This window comes from Sminthopsis crassicaudata, chromosome 2, assembly GCF_048593235.1.
Source record: "Sminthopsis crassicaudata isolate SCR6 chromosome 2, ASM4859323v1, whole genome shotgun sequence".
NCBI lineage: Eukaryota > Metazoa > Chordata > Mammalia > Dasyuromorphia > Dasyuridae > Sminthopsis > Sminthopsis crassicaudata.
In genome coordinates, this window is record NC_133618.1 from 607,013,134 (window position 1) to 607,023,954 (window position 10,821).

The following is a 10,821-nucleotide window of genomic DNA, read 5'->3' on the forward strand; positions in this document are numbered from 1 at the left end:
GCCCAGGGACGTTGATTAACTTGCATAGAGGGTAATAAGTAGTGGAGAAAACCAGGTTTTCCAAAGATAAATGCAATACTCTCTACTATACCAGGTTTAGAGTTTAAATTAACCATTAACCTTGCTTCACATGGGATTTTGTATGGAACTTCAGCAGTCTTGAGGTACACACACAGGAGTTCTCTAGCTGAGAAATTTCAGGACTTAAGAATTTGTTTACATGAATCAAAATACACTTCCCATGCTGTGCTTGAAGAGATATGAGCACTTCTAATTTGGATATTAATAAAAAACAAAACAGGACTAAGTGGAACATTTCAAAATTTTTATCTTCTATAATGTTTTTAAAGAAACTGATAGTAAACACGTACATTTTATTACAATTAGCATGCATTCCTTTATAAATTTATGTTTGGTAAAGGTTTCTATATTTTTCAGAAACAAACTAGGCAACTCTGATAAATAGATCTGAGGGTTGAATGAGGGTTTTTCTGATGTTTTGAAACGAAACTCTACATTTATGGTGTAGTGATAAAATGAGTTCCCATTGCTCAGTGTTAACCACAGTAGCCTGAAATAGAAAAAAAAAAAGGAATTACTAAAAGATATATGACATTTTGAGTTAATTGCCTATAAAATGATGTCCTCTAATCTTTATTTTGATCTTTTTCCATTAGTGCCTCTCACAGGGCATGTTGTGGCACCCTACTTTGTAAGGAGTTTTGGCTTAAGTTGAAAATTGCTTGGACTGTGAGCCTCTCAATTCTCCCAGTATACTATAATTCCTAAGAATAACATTGTGCCATAAGCAAAAAAAAAAGTTATTTTGCATTTTACTTGGATACTTGTCCTCATGGGATGCATGCTAAGAAAAATTAATATAGCCTTGTTTTTGGACTCTGATATACAAAATCTCCACCCGGCCCAAGGAAAGTCATTTCTATTTGAAGCAATCTCTCCATGGTGATCTTGGATCGTAACCTGATTTAAAAAAAAATTCAGTTGATTGTTTTGATTTCCTTCTAGTCCTTGAGCCCCTCCAGGGATAGGACAATAGAGAATATAAAATGACATAATGAACTCTATTCTTAAATTTAGATTTAAGATTTTTGGGAGCTTAGAAAACCCCACTTTTCTTCTTGCATTTATTTGTACAGGATTCACTACCAACTCATTGTCTAGTAGAAATAGTCAAGAGTTTCATCATAATTCACCAAGATAAATGCTGTACCACACTCCTGAAGCTCATGTTGATTACTGGCTGGATATATACAGAGGGAGTTGGAAAAACTTACCATCATGAACGATCATTCGGTACTGTTTCCCTAAGCAAATCTCTTCTTGCCTTTGCCTAATTATTCTCTGAGCACGTAAGGGTAAACCATGAGGATTCCGAGAAAACACAAAAGAGTAGCTGTCAGCACAGGTACCATCAGGGTTTTGGAGGCGGCAGGAGTATTGCAGTGCATAGGTATCATAGTCAGTATCCACAATCCAGTGATCATCATCTAGGATTAAAGAAATGATGATGTCATATTTTTGTGAGGGACAAAGTTTAATAGTGAGATTAAGAATAAGACACCCTGACAATGAATAGTGTTCAACAGCAATCTTCTCCAGATGCACACAAACATGGCTTAGGAGAATCTAAATGGGATTTGGTTCATTTAGCTCAGAAGTCAGTAAGATAGGTTCAGAAAATTTTAATCACATAAAGTTCAGAATAATTTTATGGAATAGAAAAAAATCTGGAAACGTTTTATTTTGCTTCTTAAAACAACAAAGAATTTTCTTCAGTGTTCATCTATGAACTTAATAATAGCTTCTAATAATGATACTTCTTCCACTTTCAATTTATTATATAAAGTTGCCCTATAACATAGAGGAGCAAGACCTCTAGATGTTCTTGTCATAAATAAATAGCAAATGTTGATGTGTTTATATATGTATATATATATATATATATGTGTGTGTGTGTGTGTGTGTAAACTATTGATATTTGCCTTTAGATAATGTCAATATCTTAGCCAAAAAGAGAAGTATAAAAAATTACTGTATAGTTGCAAAAAATGTCAGTTGATCTGGTAGGACATAAGAGTGCTCATTCAGCTGGATCATCCAAGAAACAAAACCAATAATAGCAAATATAGTAGGAGGACATGAGATGGAAAGAAGGCAGTTTAGGGTGGTTTTGGTATTTACATTTTAATACTGATACAATCTTCCAGGAATTCACAATTTCATATAAAGAAAACCACACTAAGTAGCCTGATTTAATACCTCTTCCTACTTCTGTGGTATCATTTTGGACTCATCCACATTATACTGACAATGGATGGAAAGGATGCCATTCTGTTTCTGAAGGCCCCTACCTTTCCCATATTAAAGGAACTGGATTTGAATCCCATCTCTGTTACTTATTTGTGTGAGTTGATATAAGTTACTGGGCCTCAACTGGGACAAGGTGACCCCTAAGGGTTCTTCTGGCTCTAAATGTATGATCTCTATCAGCACCCCGTTTTAGAATGAATTACCAGTCTCAGTAGAATTTGTCTTTCTCTAGACTTGCTATCCTTGCCCCATATTTTTGGTTTTTTGGCTAATAAGCAAAATTAAAAACTATTAAATTTTACTTCAAATGCCTTGAAATATATAACTTTAAAAGGCTTTTGCTGGACTATATACTATACACAATAAACAAACTAATATGATCACAGTGTTACCTCACACCTAAGTAGAATGGGTGATGTCAATAAAAACTTACAAACAGTATCTGCTATAAAAAATGAGAAATATGTCTGGCCTATTTGTGGATCATTGAGTATTGACTCCATTATGTTGCTGCTCTTGTTGCTGAGTTGGTTCTCATATAATACAATAATACAAATGAGACTAAATTAAAATAATGGGTGTGGGAGTGGAAAAAAGGGGTCATATGCAAGAGATATTGTGGAGGGAGAAAAATAAACATTTAGCAAAGGATTGGACATGGGGAGTGAGAGAAAATAAAAGTCAAGAATAATACCAACATTACAAATATGGGAGATTGAAAGAAGGCATAGAGCAGAAAAGGGAAATCTGGAAGAAGGGAGCATATGGAGACAAAGATAGTAAGTTCTGTTTTGGATATGTTGAGTTTTAGATGTCTCTGACACAGGCAGTTTATAATGCTCAATAGGGAACTGGGAGTTATGTGGGACTGAAGCTCAAGGCCACTAGGGATGGATATATAGATTTGGGAGTTATCTATATGGATGGTCCCTAATTTTTATCCCAGGACACTTGTACACACTAGGCCAAAGATTAGGGACCATCTAGGCCTACATGAATGTATCTTAGCTGCAAATAGCAATCCTCTAGACATAAAATATGGTTTTATCCTAATGCATTGTCATGAAACAACCCATGGCTGAGCCAGGACCTAATCCCAAGGCGCACCTTTTTGTACTTTCTAACCCAGACAAGGAAGGAAAAGGAATTTCATTAAAGGCCCTACTTTATTTTTTAAAAAATTTTTTCCTGAGTTTATCTTTAGCAGTATTTTATTTTTTCAAATACACACAAAGATAGTTTTCAATATTCACTTTTGCAAAATCTTGTATTCCATTTTTTCCCCTCTCTTCCTTCCTCCCCCCTCCCCAAAGTTGGTAAACAATCTGATTTAGGTAAAACATGTGCAATTCTTCTAAACATTTTTCTGTATTTGTCATGCTATGCAAGAAAAATCAGATCAAAAGAGAAAAAAACACAACAAAGAAAAAAAAAACAAGCAAACAAACAAATAACAATAACAACAAAAAGGTGAAAATACTTTGCTTTGATCCATATTCAATCTCTATAGTTCTCTCTTTGGAAGTGGATAGCACAAGTCTACTGGAACTAAAAGCCCTGTTCTATAATACTGAATGTCTTTCATGACATATATGCTAGGCATTTAGTAAATGTTTTTTGACTACTTTTTCTAAACTAAAATCCCAAACTTTTATGTTCAATAAAGTTACTTTCATTTTATTAATGGAGGAACTGGTAGATATCTGTGAAGTGACCAATGATCACACAATTAGTTATTAAGCCACAAAGCCAAAAATAGAAAGCATGAGCATGAGTCCTACTTCCTTCCATGCCCCACAGAATTCTGCTTTGTTCTCTCCTGAAGACTTTCTTAGAATGATTCATAAAAGAGAATGATTTTTCCTATGGAGGTAAAGATTTTTTTTTTTTGACATTTGATTTAGATAAGCTTTCCAAGCTTGAATAGCTCAGCAGACCTGTGCTTTGTGAACTTTTCCAAATAACTTGGAGAATACAAAATTCTGGGACCAAAATATACTTTATTTTTTTACATTTGGTTATGTCAAATTTATGACTATTCTTGACTTTAAAAGGAGGAGAGGGTATTTGGTTTATCTCCACCACATTCCTCATGGGCCTTTCTTTTTTTAAATTAAGTATTACTGATGCTTTTTGTTTTTACACTATATTTCTAGATATGTCACCTCATCCAGCTATCCAACCAAGAAACCTTCTCTTGAAACAAGTAAAAAAGATAGGCATAAGACTTGTGATTTCAATGATATGGGGAATTTCCCCTATCAACAGAAATCAGTGTATCAGTGTCTTTGATGCAGTTTGGAGTCTTAAGAGTTTCCAGAAGCACTAAAAGGTTAATTAGTTTGATTGGGTCATATAGACAGTATGTATCAGAAATATACTCTAATCCAGGCTTTCCAAAGCTTTCTCTCCATCTACTACAACACAATGCTTCTACATGACCAAGAAAAGGTTAAGAAAAAAGCAAGTACATCATTTCTATGTCTGATACTACATTCTGCATCTATTATTCTCTACCATTCCAAAGAAAAGAGGGAGAGTTCTTTCTCATCTCTTCCCTTGACACTTTCTTTTCAGTTTAATGTCTCAGTGATGGTGTTAAGTAATAATGCCAGAGTAACAACTTTTGGTCAAAGTCTCATCTTTATAAGAATGTTTTCAATAGAAAAGTTATTCATGGCCCATTGACAAAGACCAAGTCCACAATCTTACTGATATTCAAGGAAGAATAGACCTACACAATTCCATCTCCTGATGTTCATCTGTACTAAGTCCCAGTAGTCTACATGATATTCTCCTATGCAGAGAGCTAATTCCCAAATGGTGGTGTGATATAAAGCCTGGATTGTGGAAAATCTGCTTCTTGGTTTCCTTAGATCCAAAAAGGAAAAGTATCAGCTAGTACATACACAATTTGATTTAGCTATACTGACTGTCATTTTCTTGCTCCCCCAGAAAAACTAGTCAAGTCAATCCAGCAGTGTGATTGAGATTTTTTTCTGACTTATCAAATAAGTTTACTCCAGAGTGTACATAGACAAAGCTGGTAGAAAATTAAAAAGCATTGACTAGAAAATGCAAAGAAAACACTTTGAACCTAATTATCCAGATCAATTGGGCTGGAGTGTTTGAAGGGTTGAAGTTCATATTCCTTCTTCCTCCTTCCCCCATCATCCAAAACTCTAGCCACAACTCAATAGGAACATGATGTCTTTGGGACAGGAATAGAGGAAGGTTCTTTGTCCTCTATGTATAGAAGGACATTTAACTCTGGGGAAAATGCCAACATAGTTATTCATTTAAAGGAAACATTTAAATGCAAAACAGGTTTTGGGGGGGGCATTTTGCATCTTACTTTTAAAATGAATTAATTTTTGGGATTAAATTGTACCATTTGAATTTTTTCAGGGGTATAGATATTCCTTCTTTAAATATCTTTGAAATTAAAGAATTTAGATATGAAAAGAGTTTTTAGAGTTTATCTAGGTCAATACCCTTCCCCCAATTTGATGATAGATAAAAAAGGCTCTTATAAACAAAATGTCAAAGGCCATGATAAGATAAAAGTTAAAGGCTTTGACTTGCCAAAGGTCAAACTGCAAGTATAAGAGCCAGGATTTAAATCTAGGTTATCTGGCTCCAGATCTAGTGCTCTTCTCACACCATAACATCCTACCTAGGGAAAAATAAATAAGTAAAAGAAATAAACTATGTAAAAAAAAGTCCCTCACATTTCTATAGAGCTTTACGATTTACAAAACATTTTATAGATTTTATTTCATTTGCTCTTCATAGAAATCCTATGAGGCAAAGTTGGCAAACAATGCCTATTTTACTGATGAAAAAACTAAGCCCCATTAAGTAATCTCCCCAAGATTGCTAAACTGGTGCCTCAAGTCCAGGTCTTTCTGACACCAAGTCTAGTGCTCTCTTCACTAAGGAAAAAAAGAAAGTGTTTGGGACAATACAAACCTAACAAAACCATGGGGGTGAAAGCAAAAACACACAAAAGTTCATAGGGGGTTTCAGTCAGCTTGAAAATAGGAGAACCATCTATATTAAGAATGAATTCAAATTCTAGGACTGGAGTGCCCCTATAGGGCTTCTTAACTTTTTTGTTTCTGACAGTGTGGTGAATCTTCTGGAGCTTTTATCAGGATAATGTTGCTAAATACATAAATACGTAGAATTACAAAGGAAATTTATTATATTGAAATGGTTATCAAAAATTAAAAAAAAAAAAGTTCACCAATCTCAGGTTTAAGAGCATACTAACATATGCTATTAATAAGTTGTGAGGTCTTGAAATAATTTTTTAAAATTCTCTGGGCCTTGGTTTCATTCTTTGTAAAAATGATAAAATTGGACATGAAAGATGATCTCTAAAGTCCCTGTCAGTTCTATCAATTTGTAATTCTACATTTTTTTATATTTCTTGGTGCCTGGTGGCTTACTAACGTCAGGAGGAATTAATGATTAAGTCATTTGGATTGCATAACTTTTGCAATAGTATGATGTTTCTCATTTCAGACTATCTCAGCTGAATTTTTAGTCATAATTTATTTTTAGTAATATTATTTGATTAGAAAATTTATTTTTTCCTTAAATGTATATTTTTTCACTTAATAGTATTTTATTTTCTCTATTTCCATGTAAAGATAATCTTCAACATTCATTTTTGTAAGATTTTGAGTATCAAATTTTCCCCTTCCTTTCTTTACCTCCCCCTTCCCTTAGATATCAAACAATCTGAGATATATATATATATATATATATATACATATATATATGTATATATATATATATAAATTCATTTTAGCAGCATATAGTTTCATCAAACATATAACTTTTTAGGAACTTGTCTAATAGATGGATTGATGGACACCTAAGGAGCACAAATTTAAAAGTGAAAGGGACTCCAGGGACTATCTAGTCCAATCTCCTTCATTTATAGAAAAGAAACTGAGGCACATAGAGGTAAACAATAAGTGACAAAGCTGGGATTCAAACTAAGGTTCTTAGGTTCTAAAGCCTTTTTTCACCTTTTTATATAGTAAGTTATAAAACAGATTTCAAATGCATTTATCCTGGAAAGTAGCTTTAGAATACTGGGATAATGTTAAATAGGAAAAGAAATATAGCACCTACCATGTACCAAGCACTGTACTAAAGGCTTTACAAGAATTATCTTAATTGATTCTCACAACAATCCCCTAAGGTAAGTGTTGTTAATATACCCATTTTACAATTGAGTTTAACTGAAGCTAGGAAGTGTCTGAAACTGAATTTGAACTCAAGTCCTGCTGGGGACCCAGCACTCTATTCACTATGCCACCTAGCTGAATCTCCATTTTATAGGAAAGGGCAAGACATGATAATGTAAGAGACAGATCCATCCAGAAGATAACGTCCAAGAATTGTCAAGAAAACAGGGTTAAAGATCACGAGAGTACATTACAGTCTGGGGTACCCGTCAAACAGCTAAAATCAGGTCAAGAAGACCTTCCTTCAAATCTGACTTCAGACACTTATGTGATCCTAGACAAACTCTTTAACTCTGCTTCAGTTTCCTTATCTGCCAAATGATCTAGAGAAGGAAAGGGTTAAACCACTCCAGTATTTTTGCCAAAAAAACAAAACAAAACAAAACAAAACAAAACAAAAACAAACAAACAAAAAAAAAACAACCTTAAAATGGGGTCATTGAAAAGTTGGATATTTCTGAAAAACACCTTCCTGACTCCAGACTATCCCCTATATCTCTGAATGAATGAACATATTATTTGCTTTAGATAATCATTATGATCATTTCCTATTCAAAAAGTCTATAATTTTGTGATTTTCCATTCAGTATTGAGCAAGGCACACTAATTCAAGGCTCCCTAAATTCAAGACCCACTGATAGCAGTATCTATGGAAAAATACATTAAAGGGAATGCAGCTGTGATAACAGGAAGCCTATTTTTAAAGGATGATCACTTATAGAAAAAACACAGATGAGATAATGATACCTTCTAGTGTCCTTTCCCTGTATCACTAGCTCAGTGGCCAGCCTATGCAAGGACTGGGGGAAACATTAAATAAGGATATTAGTAAGTGGCTGGTAGAGATGCTCCCATATAAAGATCATTCAGCTTGGAATCAAAAGGTAAGAGCTAGGATCCTAGCTTTGCTACTTCCCAGCTGTGTGATTTAGGAACGCTCTTTTAACTCTTAGAAACCTCACTTTATAAATCTGTAAAATGGGAACAATACCTGTTTGAAGTACCTCATGGAATTATTAACATCAAATAGGATGATATGTAGAATTCATTTAGTAAATATGAACAGTCAAAATAAATACAGTTTAAGGCATCATTCTGAGACACTGTTAGGTGACTCCTTAAACTAGGATGGGACTCCAAGAAAAGCAGGTAAACTTGTGCTTTCTCCATATTTAAAGATGTAGTGGATCACTGGCCAGCAGTCTCCCACCTGCATACCTTGGTATGGGACTAAGGGTTCAGGAAACAGTCTGAATAATCCCAAAACCTGACAACACTCCCAAGAGATCATGCCAATTCCTTTTCTCAAGTTTCCCATCCACTTCCAATCTCAGGCTCATCATTAACTCTTTCCCCAAGGAGTAGTATTAATATTCAAAGTACTGAATCTTTGCCCCACAAATCCTGGCTCTCTGGCTGTCAAACCAGTTCAATACTCACTTCCTCGCTGGAGAAAAGACGCCATTCCCCAGTACTTCATTTTGAACTTGGCAGAGTCTTCTGTATCCGTGAAAGTGCCCACCATATCTGCGCACACGTTCCAGTCACTGCAAAGGAGACAGACAGGGAGAGTGAATCAAGATTGATCGGCGCACTCTCCTCTCAGGGTCCCTTCTCCGCCCACCCCAGCACCTCCTCACCCTCCACCCCCGCCACCGTCCAGCACCAGGGCGGAGGGAGCGCGGGGCAGATGCCTAGGACAAGCGTGCCCTGCCCGCAACGCCGGCCAGGGCGCAGGGCGCAGGGCGCAGGGCGCGGAGCTCAGGGCTCAGTGTCCAGAACCCGCTCAGGACTCGCTGGCGCGCGGAGCACCGAGCTCGGACCCCGCCAAGTGAGAGTGCAAAGCTATTCCGGGGAGACTAACTTGAGAAGGCGGACTCTGCCTCTGGCCGTGGCTTTCATCTGGCCAGTCTCGGGTTCCACAGAGAAAGTGGTGACGATGTTGTCCTGAAGGAAGAGCCCCTCAGGGTCCTTCTTGGCCATTGCGTACCAAGTTCCGGAGAACTGTAAAGGAGAAGGGGAGGGGGCAGAGAGGGGGAAAGAGTACTCGCTGAGCCTGGCCCAGCCCTGAACGGGGTCCCGGGCGGGCTGGGCTCAGGGGGCCGCGCGGATACCTACTCGGGCCTTGTCGAAGTTTTCCATCACTCGGAAGCTGTCCACGCGGCAATCGCGCTCCGCTCTGCAGGCGCCCAGCGCCAGCAGCAGCAGGAGAGCTGAGGCCCGCTGCATCCTCCTGCTCCTGAGGTCCGTCCTGGAGGGTACAGGGGAAAGGGGCGTCAGCAAAACGGCTGTGCCCTCCTCCTGCCTGCCTATTTCTCGGGGGGCGAGCGCCGGGGCTGGCTCGGATTCAGACTCACTCAGATGCTGCGCGGCTCAGTGGGAGCGTCCGGCTGGTCCTCGGGGTTGCTGTGGCCGACTGCAGAGCCAAAGCGGAGGCGCGCGACTCGCCGCCCCTTTTATAGCGCCGGGGTGGGCCGCTCTTTCGTAACTTTGCAGGGTGAAAGACCGACCGACTGAGAGACCCGGGAGTTGGGGGAGGGGGCGCGCACAGTCCAGCCCAACAGGTGGTAGGGGGCTTGCGGAGATTGAGCCTACATAACAGTTCTCTGTCTGCCGCTGCCTTGGGGGGGGGGAGGGCACAGTCACTAGGATCTCTGGGACCAGGTCACACACAGGGGTGTTCGGGAAGGACGTCAAACCTCTTCAGCCCTGAGCCTGGAACCTCGAGATTGCTGCTAGAACTGAAAAGGGTTGGGGATGGGGGGAGAGGAAGAGAGGGATAGGAAGCAACCCAGTAATAGCCTAAAGACCCCGGGGTTCAGTTTTTCAACAGTTGTGCTCAATCATAACCTGGTCTGTATCTGCAGGGTCCTGTCTTTAGTGGCAGAAGACCCTTTGCAGCCCTTGCAGAAGAAAAAACGATTCCTTAGAGCATTAAGTCTCTAGAGATCCTGTGGAAATCAGTGTGGTCCTCGTTATATTAGTAACCATGGAGCTAACATTGTGAAAGGTTTTCCTTTTCCCACTGGAGAGTAAATTATGAAGGATATTAGAAGAATTTCAGCAAAAGAGCTCTTTATTACATAAAGGATTTATTTTTCTCTCTTTCAGGCAAGTGGTGGTGCCCCTAGGTCAATATTTGTCAGGGCCTTTCAACATCTGTAGAAACACTAAAACCCCTGTTAAATATTCTCTAGCAATGCAACCCTGGACAGCAGAGGAGAAC

The 10,821-nt window shown here is 38.3% G+C and overlaps 1 protein-coding gene across 2 annotated transcripts; it reads right to left on the reverse strand.

Annotated features, from left to right (window-relative positions):
• Nucleotides 1-311: 311 nt before the first annotated feature.
• RBP4 (retinol binding protein 4) lies at nucleotides 312-10,548 on the reverse strand. 2 transcript variants are annotated; one of them, XM_074295892.1, is made up of 6 exons: nucleotides 9,953-10,548; nucleotides 9,714-9,846; nucleotides 9,460-9,599; nucleotides 9,036-9,142; nucleotides 1,296-1,508; nucleotides 312-571 (listed from the first exon to the last, which is right to left on the reverse strand). In XM_074295892.1, the coding sequence occupies exons 2-6, from the start codon at nucleotides 9,822-9,824 to the stop codon at nucleotides 558-560; spliced, it is 585 nt and encodes a 194-aa protein (XP_074151993.1). In that variant the 5' UTR covers nucleotides 9,825-9,846; nucleotides 9,953-10,548; the 3' UTR covers nucleotides 312-557. The 2 variants fall into 2 exon arrangements, with proteins under 2 accessions (XP_074151993.1, XP_074151994.1); XM_074295893.1 differs by having other exon boundaries at nucleotides 9,714-9,964.
• Between the last annotated feature and the right edge of the window lie 273 nt (nucleotides 10,549-10,821).

Bases quoted from the DNA above. Each gene is read 5' to 3' on its own strand.
- RBP4 (XM_074295892.1), bottom strand. From the start codon at position 9,824: ATGCAGCGGGCCTCAGCTCTCCTGCTGCTGCTGGCGCTGGGCGCCTGC. The intron at 9,143-9,459 runs GTTAGTCTCCCC...TCTCCTTTGCAG, and splicing joins GGCAGAGTCCGCCTTCTCAA to TGACTGGAACGTGTGCGCAG. The intron at 1,509-9,035 runs GTGAGTATTGAA...CTTTAATCCTAG, and splicing joins GTCTTTTCTCCAGCGAGGAA to ATGATGATCACTGGATTGTG.